The following is a 19,431-nucleotide window of genomic DNA, read 5'->3' as shown; positions in this document are numbered from 1 at the left end:
ATTCAGCGGTTTTCAGAAATGCATTTTAATAGGTACAGTACCGTGGTGGAGAACTAAAGGGAAAAAAAGGGAGGGGTGGGGAACAGAAATCTTCGCATATTGCGATTCTTGGTGAAAAGAAAAACCACGCAATTAAGGTCGGTGGGCGCAGATGTTATGTAAAAATACACTTTTGAAGGGAAAGGACTCTGAAGAGGGTGGCAGATAGGGATGAAGGGGGAGCTTCACTCTGTCCGGATACTTCCCAGTTTGAATATAGGTTTCCTTTCCAACGAGAAGATATACGTGTACTCTTTGTAACTTTTTAAAGAGATAAACACACAGGGTTCACCATGCCTCCTTCCAGACCTTTTCATCAGGGAAGCCTGAAAATGTTCAGTTCCCCAGTTCATCAATGAGCTTCAGTGAGCAGCCTCTAGGCAGGATTCCCTGGTTACGCCCCTTCAAGACTGTCTCCCCAATTTCATGACCCCCAGAGGCAGACAGTCGATTACAGTCCCTGCTGAGTGCGTGCATGCTCAGTTGCTTCAATTTTGTCCGACTGTCCATGGGATTTTCCTGGCAAGAATACTGGAGTGGGTTGCCATGTCCTCCTCCTTCCCGACTCAGCAGGGATCGAACCCGCTTCTCCTGCATTGCAGGCGGATTATTTACCCACTGAGCCACTTGGGAAGCCCTACAGCCCCTCAGGATCTCTCTAATCGCTAGTAATTCAAACTTGTTTCAGTGTTCCCTATATCGTGCCCCGAGGTCACCGTGCACACCCCCCAAATCTTCCGTGGTCAAAGTTCCCCCATCTCCTGCACCCAGGTTACTGTAACACCAAACTATTGTTCCTGTTGTATCCTCAAACTCCGCTCCTTAGGTCACTGTGTCTGCGTAATTCTACCCTGAGACATTTTGCTCCCAAAATCTGGTTCCCCAGTACGAAAAGCCACAGGCCCGGGCAGTCATATTCTGAGTCCTTCCCCGCAGGGTGTCTCCTTGTTTTCTTTCCCACCTGCTCCCCTACCACCTAAGCTGGAGCCGCAAGGGTGCGGCGCCCAGGCTCCCCGCCTCCGCCGCGGCCAATCAGGGATTGCCGCACACACCCACGCCTCGACCAATCCCGCAGCAGCGATGCCGCCCCACCTCCGCACCCGGGGGACTTGGCCCCGATAGGGCCCCTCTCCCCATTTGGGGGGCTGCCAGACTCTGCTTCCTCCCAGCCGGGGAGTCCAGACTTCCTTGTTTCCCCCTCCTCAAACCCTGGCGTCCAGATCCCAGCCCTTTCTCCCTCCGATCCTGGAGTGTCAACCTCCTAGCTTTCTCTTCCCTTATTTTTGGTGCTGGGCAGCCTCCTACTGCGCTGCAAGCGAGGTCAAAGCTCCTTTTCCCTAAGGGCCAAGAATAAAGTGGAGGCCTGTTTGCTTAACCCCCTCCATTATCTCCTAATTAGAGCTTAATCGACTCTCCCTTGCGGGCCTTTTTAATTAACTCGCCGGTGAAGCCGACCTGCAATACTTTTCCCAGGAGCCCTGGGCTGCAGTCTCCTGCCACAAGGCCTGCCGGGAGTTGTAGTCCCTCGGGTCTAAGTCACGCGTGGGAATGCGTGGGAGCTGGGTGGGGCGGGGGCGGGGGACCGGGTCCTGGCATGGTAGGACTCATAAAGGGGCGGAAATAAATGCAATGATGCCCTCCTCCTCCTGGTTGGAACGTGCTTTTATGGGAAACTGAGGGGTGGTCTGGCACATTGGTGAGTGGTCTGAATGTCTACAGTCGGGGCTGGGGTGGGTGGAGAGCTGCCCCTGAGAGGCAGAGGGTGGAAACTGGAATTTGGGGGACTGAGTTTGGGGTGGGAGAACCCTCGTCAGGGAGGCCCAGGTGGAAATGTGGGAGATCAGCAAGGGGTGGTGGGGGCCTCCGCTGGGGCGGCCTGGCCTGCCTTGCGCCCATACCCCAGCTCTGCACCCCCGGTCACGAGCAGCTCAGTCCCCGTGCAGAAGGTGGCTTCCGAGGCCAAGAACACAGCAGCAGCCGCCACCTCAGCTGGCTGGCCCATGCGGCCCAGGGGCTGGGGAGAGACAAGGGGGAAAGGAGAGTCATGAAGAGCCCCCGCCTGACCTCAACCCCCACACCACCTCGACTGGGCCCCCACTCCTACCTGGGCCAGAGTGCCCTCTCGGATTGTAGCAGTGGCGTCAGGTGTTGAGGCCGCCAGCTCTTCCCACAGAGGGGTCCAGATGTTTCCAGGGGAAATGCTGGGATGGGGGAGGAGAGGGGGTCAGGGAAGTCCAAGGCACACACTGCCCCTTGGGCTCACTCTCCCACGAGGCTCTCAACCCACGTGAAGCTGCTCACCAGTTGACACGGACGCCATACTGACTCTCATCCAGGGCCAAGGCTTTGGTCATGGCTGTCACTGCACCCTGCAGAAGACGGGGCACGGAGAAAGTTCAGACCAGAGGAGACAAGGTTCCTTCTGCCATCTCCTCCCATCCCTGAAGGAGGGCATGGCAACCCACTCCAGTATCTTTGCCTGGAGAATCCCATGGACAGAGGAGCCCGGCGGGCTATTGTCTACAGGGTCCCAAAGAGTCGGACACGACTGAACGACCTAGCACCCATGCACCCAACCAGGGGGCATCAAGCAGAGGCATCGGAAGAGGGAAGTCACACTCTCCCCGCACGTTTCATCCAGCTGCATCAGACTGTTTCCTGGAAGGCCAGGTGGCCATGCCTCAGGCCATACCTCAGGGCTGAGACATCTGAAGGAAGGGGGTAGGGTATCTTGGTGGGTACCTTGGTGGCCACGTAGGGAACCGCTTGGGACTGGCCAATCGCCCCGACCAGGCTGGAGATGTTGATGACATTTCCCTGGCTCTTGCGTAGGTGAGGGAGGGCAAGCTAGGGAGACAGAAAGCGCAGTAAGCCGCCCAAGCCCCTGGATCTCCCCCAGCCCTGTTGAAATGCTTCCTGGCCATCTCCCTGATGTGCTCACTAATGGATCTGGGTGCCTTGTACGGACAGCAGCCAGGGCTCCAGGGCAGCTTCTGTGGTTTGCCCCGTGGTCTCTGAGTATCAGCCCTTGAGGAGTCTGTCTTTGTCTAAAAGGAATTTTTCTTTCTTTTTCTTTTTGGCTGCACCGTGCCTTCATTGCTGCACACAGGCTTTCTCTAGCTGAGGAGAGTGGGGGCTACTCTGTCCTCTCTCGGGCACGGGCTTAGTTGCCCTGAAGCATGTGGGATCTTCCTGGACCAGGGTTCAAACGTGTGTCCCCTGCATTGGCAGGCAGATTCTACACCACTGGACCACCAGGGAAGTCCTGGAAAGGATCCTTCTGTCTCTTCTACCGCCTGCCTCTCCCCCTCTGCCTCCCCCTTCTGTGTCCCTGGCGCCCTCTCACAGGCTCCCTGTGCCTCTCTCTCTAGGTCTTTGCATATTACTCGAACTCCTGTCCATTACAAGATAGGAAAATGAAAGATAGACCAAGATGGCTGCATATCTTACCCAGAAAATGGGAGGAATCCCTTTTATACATGAAGGGGAAGATAGTTTCTCTGAGTTTCAGGGAAAACTCTGTGGTCAAAATGTGGTATGGGAGACCTTCATGAAAGGAACTCCCTACTCTGCCAACCCTGCAAGCCCCTGGCCACCCGGAGGTCCCTAAACTGACTCTCAATTGTCTCTCCCTTTCTTTTTCTCTTCACCCCAGTCTGTCTTTCTGCTCTTCAGTCACGCGTGACCTTGAGTAAATTCCAATTCTATCCCTCCTCTCACTTGCCTTGGGCAAGGCCCATTCCTATCGCTAAAGATTGATTAATGGGTACAAGGTGGCTCCCCCCAAGGGATACTCAGAATGGGCAGCTAATCTAGTTCCCTCTCCGGATCACCCCACCAGCTCTTGCAGACCTCCACTCCCTCACAAAACAGCCTCTGCCCCATCCTCAGCGCTGTATCTTCAGATATTCCCCCAAGTGTCCCAACCTCAGGGCCTTTGCACTTGGCTGTTCTCTCTGCCTGGAATGTTTTTCCTGATATAGCATGTGACTTACTCCTAGGGTGACCAACTCTCCCCAGTTTGTCCAGGACTGAAGGGTTTCTGAGGACATGGGACATTCAGTTCAGGGCTGAAAGGGGACAATCCTATCCCCTCAGCAACTTCAGTGCAGATGTCACCTCCTCAGTGAGGTTTCCCTGACCATTCTATTTGAAACATCATATTTTTAAAAAAGGGTGGCTAGGTGTCCAGCTCTGTAGGAATTTGGCTTATTAATCCCAAGTGGCCATTCACACATACATTCAACACACTGTGACTCTTTTTTGGCAGCACCTCAGATCTTAGTTCCCCGATCAGGGATTGAACCCACACCCCTACGGAGGAAGCACGGAGTCTTAACCACTGCACCACCAGGGAAGCCCCTGCCATTCTATTTAAAACTGCAACCTGCCTATCCCTGGGTCCCCAACCATTTAACTCCCTCCTCTCCCCAACCCTGGCAAGGTGAGGTCCATGGGGGCTGAGCCAGGCTTATTCACCACCTCATCTCAGCAGCTGCTGCTAAGTCACTTCAGTCATGTCAGACTCTGTGTGACCCCATAGACAGAAGCCCACCAGGCTCCCCCATCCCTGGGATTCTCCAGGCAAGAACACTGGAGTGGGTTGCCATTTCCTTCTCCAATGTGTGAAAGTGAAAAGTGAAAGTGAAGTCACTCAGTCGTGTCTGACCCTTAGCGACCCCACAGACTGCAGCCGACCAGGCTCCTCCATCCATGGGATTTTCTAGGCAAGAGTACTGCAGTGGCTTGCCATTGCCTTCTCCGCATCTCAGCAGCTAGTGTTCAATAAATATTTGTCCCTCACTCCTGTGGCGGGAGGGGTGGGGGAGTAGCCAGCCAAGGAGTGCCTGTGAGGGTTGGACAGGGGCCACAGGAGTGCGGGACAAATATTTATTGAACACATCTCAGCAGCTGCTGCTGCTGCTGCTGCTAAGTCACTTCAGTCGTGTCCGACTCTGTGCGACCCCATGGACTGCAGCCCACCAGGCTCGCCCGTCCCTGGGATTCTCAGCAGCTAGTGTTCAATAAATAATTGTCCCGCACTCCTGTGGCCCCTGTCCAACCCTCACAGGCACTCCTTGGCTGGCTACTCCCCGACCCCTCCCGCCAAGGTCACCTACGCCTCTGTGTGGCTACATCAAGGACCTGCTAGTCTCTTATCAGCCTGACCTCTGCGCCTCCCTCCCTCCCTTTGGACAACCCTACCTGAGAGAGCCTGGCTCACTCAGCGGACGCACTGTAGCACTCACCCTGGTCTGACTCCATTTCCCCTAAATGTTGGGGCTCCTGGGTCTGCTTCTTGCCCTCCCTGCTCAGCCATGGGAGCCCCACTTTCCTGGGTTTCCACAGGCACCTCCTAAGTCTCCCTCGGAGCCCTCTTGTGGAGCTCCTGACCTGCCACCTGTGGGCATTTCCATCTCTGTGTCTCAAGGGCAAAAGTTAAGTGTTGGATCCCTCCAAACCTGCCCCCATTCCTGGTCCCCAGTCTCTGACGTGGGGTCCACTCCCACTCAGCCTCTCAAACCAGAGTCTCAGGAGATCTGCGGCGGGGGGTGGCCTTCAGGAGACTCCCCATTGGGTCCTCAAAAGACCCATCATCAAGGCACTCTTAAATCTCTACAATTCCCTCACTCACTAATTCATTCAACCAACATACTATGAGGATCTACTATGTCCCGGCTAACGGGGTAAAAGCTGGGGATACTGCAGGAAACAAGACTGGGAGAGATTTCTGCCCTCATGGAGCTCAAGTTGCGTGGGGAGGCAGCCAGAAGCAAATCCAAGTGCACTGTGGAATGTTCTAGAGTGTGTTTGGGCTCCTAATTCTCTCTCAGGGCCAGGTCTCTGCATAGCCTGTTCCCTTCCAGGAATGTCTGCACCTCTGTGTACCTCCATTAAGGACCCACTGGACTCTTAACGGCCTGACTCCCTCTCCTTCAGACACCAATCTCTCCCACCTCTCACTGAGTTAACATCTCTCAGCTTTCATTTCCTCCAGGAAGCCTACCATGACTTGCAGAACACACTCACTCATATAAACTCGTCTCTTGTTTATTTAGTAACACTTGGCTGCCCTGTGACTATAAACTCTACAAGGGCAAAGACCACGTGATGCACCCCCCGAGCACCTACAAATGCTCACTCAGTCTTTGATGAGTAAATAGATAAATGAATGGATGGGTCTCTAAGAACCAATCCGGCTCTGAGCGCTTACAACGGACACGCCAGTGCTCAAACACCTTCCGTGAACGCCCTCCTGACAAGATTCCCTTTCCTTAACTATATAAATATCCCAGCCTCCTCTAGTGTTTTCTCTAACCTGGGGAATGGCTAACTTTGTGTCAGAATTTGCCAGGGAGGTCAAAGACCCAGAGATTCTGACTCAGGAGGCCTAGGCTGGGGTCCCAAGAATCAATATTTATAGAGGTTGCAAGGAGGCGCTGCCCTAGTGGTCCAGTGGCTAAGACTCCAAGCTCCTAATGCAGGGGGCATGGGTTTGATCCTTGGTCAGGGAACTAGATCCCTCGTGCCGCAACTAAGACTCAGCACCACCAAATAAACAGGTAAATATTTTTAGAAATAAATAAAGGGCTTGCAAGGGATATCGGTGATGATGATGTGATGCAGGTAATGATGATGGTGGGAGGATGACGGCAAAAATGATGAAGATGGTCATGACAGTGATGGTTAATGATGCTGATGGTGGCGACGGTGGCCATCGTGGTGACGATGGCTATGATGAGGTTAATGATGACGATGAGGGCAATGGCAGTCATGGTGGTGATGGCTATAATGACAGTGGCGGCAAGGGCAGTAACTTACGCATGTTGACAAATTTCTTTGCCATAGGCACTGGGATAGAGGCAAGAAAAGCAGACCAAAGTCTCTGCCCTCTGAAAAACCCGATGCAATGGGCAGATTTTGGAGCTTGGTGTGAACGAATCAACTGTTATTAATAATAAGACATTTGGCAACAACTAGGTGAATTTAAATAGGGCTTGGGCATTAAATGGTATTAAGAAATTACTGCTCATCATTTTCTTAGGAGATCTAATAGTAATTTGGTCATGTAAAAAAGTCTTAATTTTAATTTTTAACATGAAGTCAAATTTTTCATTGTTCATCTTTCTTTCTTTCTTTTGCCACCCCAAGCCACTTGTGGGAGTTTTAGTTCACTGACCAGGGATTGAACCTGGGCTCTTGTCAGTGAAAGCACTGAGTCCTAACCACTGTACCGCCAGGGAATTCCCTAAATGTATTTTTAAATTAAAACAATATTTGGCTTTCCTTTGCCTCTTGGAAGTGGGAGGTAACTCTGGGGTTCATGTTTCTCTGTGACTCCCAGAGTGTCCCCAGGGAGTGGCCCCCACTTGCCCTGGTGGTAACTTGTTTGGTGATGCCCTTCATTGGCTCCCTGACAACTACTCCCCAGGCTGAAGACAGCGATTCACGGGATCGCTTTCCATCCACCCTGCCCTTCAATCCCCACCTAGGCTCTGCTTCTGGGGGAACCCCAGCCAACACAGTTGTGGCCACGAAACTGTGATGATAAGAATTCTAAAAATCTGAATAAGAAAGTTTCAAGATTAGCTAAGACCATGGTATCAATGTTAGTCTTACTGTGATTTCATAAAAGAACGTTCTTTTGATTTTAGGAAATACCCTCCAAAGCACTGTGGGTAAAGAGACGTCATACGTATACACGCGGGCTCAGTTATGTCTTTGCAGCCCCATGGACTGTAGCACGCCAGGCTCTTCTGTCCATGGAATTCTCCAGGCAAGACTACTGGAGTGAGACACCATTTCCTTCAGGGAATCTTCCCAACCCAGAGGTCGAAACCGAGTCTCTTGTCGCTCCTACATTGGCAAGTGGATTCTTTAACACTTGCCCCACGTGGGAAGCCCTCAAAATAGATAACAACTTATTCCCAAATAAAGAGATAGAAGGATATAGCAAATGTGGTCTTTTTAATAAAGTGTTAACAACGGGGAGTCTGGATATACTGGAATTCTCTGTACTATCCGGGAAATATTCTGTAAGTCTTAAGTTATGTCAAAATAAAAATAAATAAATGTTCTAATCCATTGGTAGTATTCATGAAGTTCTTACTAATGAAATTATATGATGTCCAGGTAGGGGATGGTAGAAGGCAATGGATACAACAAGCTTAACAAAATGTTTCTAATATAGTTGGACTTCCCTGAAGATCAGTGGTTAAGACTCCCTGGTCAGGGAAGTTCCACATGTCACACAATGTGGCCAAAAATGAATAAAATATATTTACCTTGCAAAATATAATTGCTAAAGGCAAATGGAGATGGAGAATTTATTGGTCTTAAAATTCACCTGAGTGGTTTCTGCCCCAGGGCCTTTGCTACTCTTTTGGCAAGCAAAACGTCCTATTTCTCTACTTCCTTCGCTTCCATTCAAAGTTCAGCTCAAGCGTTGACCTTTTCCTTCTACTCCTCCCAGGCTTCATTTGCCCAATATGTATATCAGAGACTGCAGACTGAGTAGCCAGGAGAAACAGAAATGGTGCAAGGTTCACAAGAGCAATGATACTTTGTAGAGAGTAAACTGGATGCCAGGCATGTTCTAAGGGCTTTGTGGGCATTTAATTTAATAAAATTCAATTCTCAGGACAACTCTGTGAGTTAGCTAACGCTCTTCAGCTTCCTACTACAGATGAGAAAACCTAGATGCAGAGAGACTGAGTAACTTGCCCAATGTTACAAGCCAGACGTGACAGAGAACCCGGGCAGGCAGACACCAGATCTAGACCCTCAGAGGTTTCCGTACCAGCCTGTCACAGGTTAGAGTCAGGAGGAGACCCAGGAGGGCGAGCTTGGGACTGGGGGAGTCAGGCCCCGCCTAGCAGACTGTCGCCCTCCCCGTGGGTCCAGTTGGCCAAATTTCCAGGAGAAACCAGAAAACTGGTTGTTTATGAGAAATTTCTCTCTCTCCCTTTTTTAAATGCTGATAGCTAATGAGGGAGGGAGAGAAAGAAAAAAATATATAGGGCTTCCCTGGTGGGGCTCAGTGGTAAAGAATCCACCTGCCAATGCAGAAGACACAGGTTCAATCCCTGGTCTGGGAAGATCCCCCATGCTGTGGGGCAATTAAGCCTTCATGCTGCAACTACTGAAGCCCAAGGAACCTGGGGCCCGTGATCAGCAACAGGAGAAGCCACCGCAGTGAGAAGCCCTGCACACAACAGGTGCAAAGTAGTTCCCACTCTCCACAACGTGAGAAAAGCCTGAGCACAACAAAGACCCAGCACAGCCAAAGAAAATGAAATTTAATTAAAAAAATATATATATACATATATATGCACACACATATCCTTTATGGGCTGTGATACAGAGGTGCTAATCTTCCTCTTATTATTATTATTATTATGCCATGCCCCACAGCTTTCAGGGTCTTAGTTCCCAGACCGAGGATTAACCCCACACCCTAGACGATGAAATCACAGAGTCCTAACCACTGGACCGTCAGGGAATTGTGGCTGTGCTGAGTCACTCAGTCATGTCTGACTCTGTGACCCCATGGACTGTAGCCTGCCAGGCTCCTCTGTCCATGGGGATTCTTCAGGCAAGAATACTGGAGTGGGTTGCCATGCCCTCCTCCAGGGAATCTTTCCAACCCAGGGATCGAACCCAGGTCTCCTGCATCACAGGCAGATTCTTTACCGGTCTGAACCACCAGGGAAGCCCATGCATACTGGAGCGGGTAGCCTATCCCTTCTCGAGGGGATCTTCTCGACCCAGGAATCAAACTGGTGTCACCTGCATTTCAGGTGGATTCTTCACCAGCTGAGCTAGGCACCAGTCTTAGAAGCTGAACAGAAATTGGGGACAGGAGCCAAGGCTGACTGGTTGAGCAACAGGTTAACCAGTTTCCCCGGGGATATTTCACCTGGATCTCCGACAAGATCTGGGGAGCACTTGAGCATCCCCACACAGGTGACCCCTGACCCACGGAGTGGGCCTCTGCCCTCTGATTATATTGTGTTTTTTTAATATTTACTTATTTGGCTGTGCCAGGTCTTAGTTGCATCACGTGGGATATTTTTTAGTTGGAGCCTGTGGGATCTAGTTCTCTGACCAAGGATGGAATGTGGGCCACCTATATTGAAGGTGTGGAGTCTTAGCCCCTGGACCACCAGGGAAGTTCCAGTTTATAGTTTTGTTTTTTTTTTCCTGAGCTCCTTTAGCCTTGGGCTGGTGGGCTTCAAACTGATGTCTCCAGGCCTCAACCCCTGCCCTAGATGCAGGGCTCCCACATGGGCGTCTGGTTAGCATCTCTCATTCAACAGTTCCCCAGGCCGTTCTCCCCTGGCTTCCCCAGGGCAGTGGATGGCCACACACTTCTGCCAATTGCTGGGGATGGGGGTGAGGGAAACGAATTAAAAACAAACTCCACTGCCCCTTTCTTTGGCAAATCTGCCCCCACATCTAGTCTACGATAAGGAAATCTTCACAAGTCCACCATTACAATGCATACAGAATCTGACCATTTCTCACCAAATCCACCAGACTGGTGGCCTCCAAATCATCTCCTCCGGCCTGGACCTGCTCACTGGCTTCGCGGCCTCTGCCTTAGCGCCCCACTCTGTTCCCCATGTGCCTGCCAGATGGAGCAATATCCCACTTACAGCAGTTCGAGTTCCTCTGCCCTGAACACCCTATGGCTCCTGACTCAGTTCAGTTCAGTCACTCAGTCGTGTCCGACTCTTTGCGACCCCATGGACTGCGGCACGCCAGGCTTCTCTGTCCATCACCAACTCCTGGAGCTTGCTCAAACTCCTGTCCATCGAGTCAGTGATGTCATCCAACCATCTCATCCTCTGTCATCCCCTTCTCCTCCTGCCTTCAATCTTTCCCAGCATCAGGGTCTTTTCCAGTGAGTCAGTTCTTCGCATCAGGTGACCAAAGTATTGGAGCTTCAGCTTCGGCATCAGTCCTTCCGGTGAATATTCAGGATTGATTTCCTTTAGGACTGACTGGCTGGATCTCCTTGCAGTACAAGGGACTCTCAAGAGTCTTCTCCAACACCATAGTTCAAAAGCATCAATTCTTTGGTGCTCAGCTTTCTGTATGATCCAACTCTCACATCCATACATGACTACTGGAAAAACCATAGCTTTGACTGTATGGACCTTGGTCGGCAAAGCAATGTCTCTGCTTTTTAATATGCTGTCTAGGCTGGTCACAGCTTTTCTTCCAAGGAGCAAGCATCTTTTAATTTCATGGCTGCAGTCACCATCTGAAATGATTTTGGAGCCCAAGAAAATAAATGGTTCCTGGCTCAGTCAGTCAAAGCCAAGTCCCCTCTGTGGTTTACCAGGCCCCAGCATGATCTGCTCTCAACCTGTGTCCTCTCCCTGCTTCGCCTGCGTCATCAAGCTCCCTTCTCACTGTAGATTCCCACCCCAGGGCCTTTGCACTGCCTGTTAATCTTTCCTCTGCTGGACTGCAATTGCTCACACACCTCCTTGGGGGCTTGACTCAAATGTCACCTCTTAGAGAAGCCTTCTGACCACCTACCCTGTCTAAAAGAGCACACAGATTCACACACACACACAAACAACAAACAAAAACCTTATCTGGTAAAGATTACACTGAATTGTTTAGAGGTGAAATACGATATCTGAGTTTTACTTCTCTAGTGGTTCAGATGGTAAAGAATCTGCCTGTAACGCAAGAGATATGGCTTCCATCCTTGGGTTGGGAAGATTCCCTGGAAAAGGAAATGCAACCCACTCCAGTGTTCTTGCCTGGAGAATTCTATAGACAAAGGAGCCTGGCGGGTTACAGTCCATAGGGTTGCAAAGAGTAGGGCACAACTGAGCCACTAACACTTTCACTTTTCACTCCAGAAAAGATAAAAAGAAAAAAGTGAGGAGTGGACAAGAAGCAAGAATGGCAGAATATTGATTGCTAGCATTGGGTGATGGGTGTGTGGGTTCAGTAATACTAATACAATTCTCTGTTTTCATATGTGCTTGTAAAATGCCACAAGAAAAAGTTTTATAACATAGAATTTACACTTGCCCATGCTTCTTGATCCCCTTACCTCCCTTCACTTTTCAGCACAGCACTTATCACTCCCTGACCTTTACTGTCTGCCTCCCCCATGAGAATGTTGGCTCCCCAGGGTCACAGCCCTTTGTCTGTTTTGTTCCCTGCTGCACGGCCAGTGCTTAGCATGTGTCTGGTGCTAAATAAATGTTTGTTGAATGAGTGAATACAGAAGTACTATGATGGGGAATTCCTTGGGGGTCCAGTGGTTAGGAATCCAAGTTTCCACTGCAGGGGGCATGGGTTCAATCCCTGCTTGGGAAAATAAGATCCTGCAAGGTGCTAAGTAGCCCCCTAAAATGTATTATGATAAAAAAAAAGAAGTAATCAATTAATTAAAATGTATTTATGTTATTTACTAATGATGGGGCTCCCTTGGAAGTCCAGTGGTTCACCTTCCAATGAAGGGGCTGAGGGTTTGACCCCTGGTCGGAGAGCTAAGATCCCACATGCCTATCGGCCAAAAAAACAACATAAAGCAGAAGCAATGCTGCACCAAATTCATTGAAGACTTTTTAAATGGTCTACATCAAAAAAAAAAAAAAAAAAAACACCTTACCAAAAAAGAGAGTAAACTATAATCTTAGAAAATACTTTGATGAAAATAAGCTGTTATCATAGAGAATGAACATATAGGTGTGAAAGTGAAAGTGACTCAGTCGTGTCCGACTCTTTGCAACGCCATGGGCTCTATAGTCCATGGGCTTCTCCAGGCCAGAATACTGGAGTGGGTAGCCTTTCTCTTCTCCAGGGGATCTTCCCGACCCAGGAATCGAACTGGGGGCTCCTGCATTGCAGGTGGATTCTTCACCAGCTGAGCTCCCAGGGAAGCCCCATATAGGTGTGGATGCCACATAAGCAAGGATGATCGGGAAAGGCCTTTCTGAAGATGTGGTTTTTGAACTGAGATGGTAAATAGGAGGTGGTTATAGCAAGATTTGGAGGAAAGGCGTACAGGTAGAGGGGGGATGCTCTTTCCTCCTAATAGCTATTCGTTGGATGGCAAAGCTGTATCTGTCTATTACTGACTCCTTGTCCCAACCCCTCCCTCCATATCCTTAACATCCCTCACCACCCCATGCTGGAAGGTTCTGGAAGGTTCCTAAGAAGACAGGGCTATGCAGCCAACATGGGTAGCTTTGAATGGATATAGGGATCTGCGGGCATTTCTTTTCTATGAAGAACGGAGCCCTTCTGGAATAAGATCAAAGCAAGGCACAGAAAACCTTTGGCTCTTAGACAAAATGGGTCTGACAAGCTCATGGTCAGGAGGTCACCCAGGCCTGGTGGTGGGGACCCCAGCCTCACCTTGGTCAGGGTGTACGTCCCCAGCAGGTTCAGCTCCAGCAGCTGGCGAAAGCCCTTGGCAGAGGTCTCTTCAGGCCACTGTGGAGGTGGGTCTAAGGTGGGGTGAGAGAGCAACAGACGAGAGGATGAGGGAACCGTGAAGACAGGAGAAGAGAGAAGGGAAACAGGCGTGGGGTGCGGAGGGCGGCGCGGAGGAGCGTGGGGGGAGTGGCAGACAAGATGTCAGGGGCCCTGAAAAGGAAAGGAGGCTGCATAATGGTTACTAAAAAAAAAAAGCAACCCAGCTGCGTTAAGGAGATGGAGTTTAGGATTTCTCTGGTGGGCCGGTGGCTATGAATTCACCTGCTAGTGCAGAGGACATGGGTTCGATCCCTGGCCCAGGAAGATTCCACATGCCCCGGGGCAACCAAGCCCACGTGCCACACCTACTGAGCCCAGGCTGCAACTGCTGAAGCCCCTGTGCCTAGAGCCTGTGCTCAAGAGAAGCCACCACCTCACTAGTTGCGAGCACCTCAACTAGAGAATAGCCCCCTGTTTTCTGAAGCTAGAGAAAGCCCTCGCGCAGCAACAAAGACGCAGCACTGCCAACAAAAAATAATAAACATTTTTAAAAAGATGTGGTTTATATGTACAAATGGAATATTACTCAGCCTTAAAAAAGGAAATACTGCCATTTGCAGCAACCTAGAGAATATTATGTTTAATGAAATAAGTCAGATGGAGAAAGACAAATGCCGTATGATATCACTTGTGTGTGGAATCTAACAAATAATATAAATAAATGTATTAATATATGCAAAACGGAAACAGACTCAGATATAGAAAACAAACTTATGGTAACCAAAGGGGTGAATGAAGGAGGGAGGGACAAATTAGGGGTATACAAGATGAAAAACCAAAAACAGAAAACTAGGGGTATGCAAACTCCTACAGATACAAACTTCTATGTATAAAATAGATAAGCAACAAGGATATACTCTATAGCACAGGGAATTATAGCCATTATCTTGAAATAACCCATAATGGAATATAGTCTGTAAAAACACTGAATCACTGCTGCAAACCTGAAGCAAACATAATACTGTAAATCAACTATACATCAATTAAAAAAATTTAAAAGAAGCATCAAAAGAGGGAAAAAAAACCTTGAAAGCAGTCACAGGGCCAGAAAACCTGGGTTCAAGCCTCAACCCTGCCATTTCCTAGCTGTGTGACCTTAGGCAAGTCACTTTGCTTCTCTCTGCCTGTTTGTACATGTGCAAAATGAGGAGAAAACACCTTGTTCTCTTGTGCTCAGGAAGTTCGCGAGTCAATATCTGTGCCTGACCTAGTACAATAAACGTGTTTATTAAGTCAATAGAACTGGGTGGCTAGTAGAGGGACAGAAAAATCAACATTCAGAAGAAAAGAGGCAGGAAAGATACGCCCAAGAACAGGAAAATTAAAAAAAAAAAAACCTGGGAAAAATGGACCCCAAAACTTCCAGAGGCTTTAGGAGTCAAAGTGGAGGAAGAAGGTCTTCCCTGGTGGTCCAGTGACTAAAGATACCACACTCCCAATGCTAGGGCTTGATCCCTGGTCAGGGAACCGGATCCCACGTGTGGTAGCTAAGACCTAGCACAGCCAAATAAATAAATATATTATAAAAGTGGATGAAAGGAAAGAGAGATGGGAAACAAGATGATGGAGAATTAAGGAAATGTTGGGTATTCCTCCTGGAGACCCAGGGCTTATGGCCTTGTTTCTTTCAGAAAACAGTTCAAATAGCTTCAGAGAATCCCATCCCAGATCCTATATCCAAAACCATCCCTGCCATTCTCTAAGCCCTCAATCAGCTTTATTTTTCTTCAAGGCCTTTATCACTACAGGACATGCTAATATATACAACCAATTCTCATTCTTCAAGGCAATTAGATTCCACAAAGTCACAGCGAACACTGAAGTAGTGAATAGTGACCCCACTGCTCCTAAAGGGAAATATGTATATATAATATTACATTATAACATATACATACTATGGGCTGAATGCTTGTGTCCTCCCCCAGATTTCATACATTCAACTCCTAACTTTAGGGCTTCCCTGGTGGCTCAGTGGTGAAGAATCCAACTGCCAGTGCAGGAAACATGGGTTTGATACCTGATCTGGGAAGATCCCACACGTAGCAGAGCAGCTAAGCCCCACCACTGAGCCTGTGCTCTAGAGCCCGGGAGCCACAACTACTGAAGCCCACTCACTCTAGAGCCTGCACTCCACAACAAGAGAATGTACCACAATGAGAAGCTTGAGCACTGCACCTAGAAAGTAGCCCCCAATCTCTGAAACTAGAGAAAAATCTGTGCATCAACAAAGACCCAGCACAGCCAATATATATATATATAAATTATTAGAAGAAAAAAAACCCTAACTTTCAATAAGATGGTATTTGGAGGTGGGGGTCTGTGGGAGTTAAGTCATGAGGATGGAGCCCTCTTGAATGGGATTAGTGCCCTCAAAAAGAGACCCCAGTGAGGTCCTTCATTCCTTCCACCTTGTGAGGCCCCAGCAAGCAGGGCCTCACCAGACACAAAATCTGCCTCTGACTTGATCTTGGACTTCCCAGCCTCCAGAAATAAATGTTCATTGTTTAAGTCACTGAGTTCATGGTATTTCTATTATAGCAGCATGAACAGACTAAGACAGAACATATATGTGTTATGTGTATAATGAATATTTTGCTCCTGCTCAGTCGCTTCAGTCATGTCCAACTCTTTGTGATCCCATGGACTGTAGCCCACCAGGCTCCTCTGTCCATGGGATTCTCCAGGCAAGAACACTGGAGTGGGTTGCCATGCCCTCTTCCAGGGAATCCTCCGGACCCAAGATTGAACCTGAGTCTCCTGCACTGCATTACTGCTGAGCCACAGGGGAAGCCCATATATGTACATATGTATATGTGTACAACTATATATTTCTCTAACATAGATTATAATTTTAAGTCCTAAATATAACTTGCACTGGTGGACTCATTTATTTTGCAAAGAAGGCAATGAAGATTCAGGAGTGTAGCTGACTTGCCTGAGGCTGCCCCACTCCAGATACCGGCGTCAGGATTCAAACCTGTCCAACTAGCCCCAGAGAGGCTTACAAGACACTGCCCTCTTCTGTCTCCGCCTCTGGGCAATCTCTCTGTTTGAAAGCTGAACTCAGAGGGCAGAGCATCACCTTTGTTTGACCTTAGCTGTGCTGCTGGTGACTCAAACTTTTGCCTCTCTGAACTTGTCCTCAAATACCCAGAAAGCACAGTGGGATTCTGAGGTTACAACCCACACCCCCACCAAGTAGGTGAGTTCGCAAATATGGAATCTGTGAATAAATGAGTATTAACTATATCTGCCTTTTATTGTCTTCTTCCTTACTCTACAGTGTGAATCCCATGAGGACAGGAAGTGAAAGTCGCTCAGTTGTGTCCAACTCTTTGCGACCCCATGGACTATACGGCCCATGGAATTCTCAAGGCCAGAATACTGGAGTGGGTACCCTTTCCCTTCTCCAGGGGATCTTCCCAACACAGGGATCAAACCCAGGTCTCCTGCATTGCAGGCAGATTCTTTACCAACTGAGCTGTGAAGACAGGAAAGCTTGGTGGATTTGCTCACTGCTAAATCTTCAGTCCCTAGGACAGAAGGTGGAGTATAGTAGATGCTCAATAAATATCTGCTGAATGGATCAAGCACACGGAGAGAAAGGAGGCACTAGTATCTCTTTAAATCCTTACTACAAGAGGAGACTGCAGCCCAGAGAGAGTAAGTCAATTGCTCAACATTGCCCAGCCAAGAAGAAAGGCTTCTTTCTACCACGGTGTGTGATCCCAGTCCAATCAGCTCGCCTCTCTGACTCTCAGTTTAGCAATGCGAGGCATTATTATGAAGGGTAGTCATTAAGTGGATGGCAATTTCTCTTCAAAGCCTCCACACCACGTCCTATAAACCATGTGTGTAGAACACATCTTCCCAGTCATGGAAAAAGAGCAGGGCCATCCGCCTCGCTTCCTAGATAAGAAACAGGCTACAAGATGGAAATTATTCATCCAAGACAGTTCCCGTAATGATGAGGCTGAGCAACTACACTGCTCAGCACAATGACCCTGTAACGATGACGAGGATGGTCATTTTCACTTTAGAAATGCAGAAAGGGCTAAGGGCACAGGCCTGGGGGCACACAGCAGGGGTGGAGCCAGGATTGCCGTGAGAAGCCAGGAGGTGGGTTGACACCAGTGGGGAACGGCCCTCAGGCCTCACGACTCACGGTAGCCAGCGTTGTTGACTATGCAATCCAGGCGGCCAAAACGGCGGATGGTCTCAGAAACGAGGATCTGGGGAGAGAGAGGTCTGGTGAGTGAGCGGGGCTGGCACCAGGTCTTATAGAGCCAGGGGTCCCAAAGGTGAGGTGGGGACAGGAGTCGCAGCTGGGGGGCCGGAGACCAGCGGGCTGGTGACATTCACACTGCGGTCACTACCCTAGAGACCTGGGACTGGGGACAGATGTCCGAGATACTGACTAGATGAAGGAATGGAAACTGAGGAAAGAGAAAAGAATCTTGCAGAAAGAGACCCCCTGTGAGGAATGTGTTTGTCCCAATCCACGAGCCTTGAAAGAGTGGGTGGTAAAAGAAAATCCTCCCAGGAGACACAAGACCTGGTCAGTACAGTTAGGGAAAGCCTTGAAGTGATACTGATCTTGCTGCTGCTGCTGCTAAGTCGCTTCAGTCGTGTCCGACTCTGTGCAACCCCATAGACGGAAGCCCACCAGACTCCTCTGTCCCTGGGATTCTCCAGGCAAGAACACTGGAGTGGATTGCCATATACTGAGCTTAACAGTACAATAAAGCCAGGAGAACAGGGAAAGACAGAGGGAACCTTGGGGGCGGCCAGGGGAGGGGGGGCATGGGAAGAGAGAAGACGCTCACCCCCACATCTTCCTCCCGAGTCACGTCACAGAGCAGAAAGACAGTGCCAGGCAGCTCTCGCTCCACCGCCCTGCCCCTGGCCTCTGCAGGAAGAGAAGGGCTGGGGGTCTGGACTTCTGAGTCTGAGGGAGGAGGGGGCTGGAGGCCAGGATCCTGAGTCTGAGGGAGGAGGGAGCCAGGGGTTTGGCCATCTGGGTCTGGCAGAGGAGGGGTCTGGGGGCCTGGACTCCTCCCGGGGGGTTGGGGATAAGGACTGAGGGACCCTCACTCACCATCTTTGTCACAGATAACCACCTGGGCACCGCTTTCCACTGAGAATAGGAAAAAAAGAGGTTACCCTAGCAAAGACCTTGGCGAAGGCCTCTGCTGCCCTCTAGTGGCCACTTACGGTGGGTGGGGCCTGTCTCCTACTCTGCTCCCCTCGTGACCCCAGAGTCTCATGATGACTCCCTAGGACAGAGGGCAGAAGTTTTGACAGATACTCTTCTGGGCTACTCTAGGTGCCTGCTGGGGCTCCTGATCCTGCCTTCCTGGGTTCCAGAGTAAACCCGAAATCTGCAAGAGACATCGTCCCCCAAACCGCCTGTTTTGCAGAGACAGCTGAGACCACAGAAACGGCACTTGGAAATCTGCCAAAATCTCAGGCCCTAGGCAACCACTGCCTACCTTTTCGTTCATTTTGCAAACCGGATCTTGTAAGATAAGAATCTAGACTCCAATAGAGGACCTACTTTTTCTCACACCCATTAGTTAGCCCTCGGGGGTCCCTCCTCTCCCAGATTCCCAATAATTAGAGCCAGCCAGACCCCACTCACCGAAAGCTCGAACGATCCCGGCTCCTATGCCACGGCCGCCGCCGGTCACGATGACCACCTTCCCAGCATAGCGCGTTCCCATTGCCATTCCTCCAGACACCGCCTCTCCTCTGTCACTCACTCCCGGCTTGTATCCACCTCCAAAGTCGGGTGAGGTCGTGGGGTCAAATCGTAAATAGGGGCTGGATCTTGGAAGCCCGGCCCTGAGAGTGGGGGTGGGGGGCGTTGCCGGTAAAGCC

At 49.8% G+C, this 19,431-nt stretch overlaps 1 protein-coding gene across 2 annotated transcripts; it reads right to left on the bottom strand.

Moving 5' to 3' along the window:
• Positions 1 to 9: 9 nt before the first annotated feature.
• Positions 10 to 19,327, bottom strand: HSD17B14 (hydroxysteroid 17-beta dehydrogenase 14). Of its 2 annotated transcripts, XM_055411664.2 has the most exons (9): positions 19,193 to 19,327; positions 18,650 to 18,688; positions 18,378 to 18,460; positions 17,717 to 17,783; positions 13,432 to 13,523; positions 2,782 to 2,886; positions 2,341 to 2,408; positions 2,144 to 2,240; positions 10 to 2,053 (listed from the first exon to the last, which is right to left on the bottom strand). In XM_055411664.2, the coding sequence occupies exons 1-9, from the start codon at positions 19,278 to 19,280 to the stop codon at positions 1,880 to 1,882; spliced, it is 813 nt and encodes a 270-aa protein (XP_055267639.2). In that variant the 5' UTR covers positions 19,281 to 19,327; the 3' UTR covers positions 10 to 1,879. The 2 variants fall into 2 exon arrangements, with proteins under 2 accessions (XP_055267639.2, XP_055267640.2); XM_055411665.2 differs by lacking the exon at positions 2,782 to 2,886.
• Positions 19,328 to 19,431: the final 104 nt, after the last annotated feature.

Source organism: Moschus berezovskii, chromosome 22, assembly GCF_049115385.1.
Source record: "Moschus berezovskii isolate FMDL1 chromosome 22, NW_MosBer_1.0, whole genome shotgun sequence".
NCBI lineage: Eukaryota > Metazoa > Chordata > Mammalia > Artiodactyla > Moschidae > Moschus > Moschus berezovskii.
This window is presented reverse-complemented; position numbering and strand designations above follow the sequence as displayed.

Coding starts and splice junctions, on each gene's coding strand:
- HSD17B14 (XM_055411664.2), bottom strand. CDS start 19,280: ATGGCAATGGGAACGCGCTATGCTGGGAAGGTGGTCATCGTGACCGGC. Junction 2,887..13,431: donor GGACGTACACCCTGACCAAG/GTGAGGCTGGGG, acceptor CTGTCTCCCTAG/CTTGCCCTCCCTCACCTACG. Junction 2,409..2,781: donor TTCCCTACGTGGCCACCAAG/GTACCCACCAAG, acceptor CGTCTTCTGCAG/GGTGCAGTGACAGCCATGAC.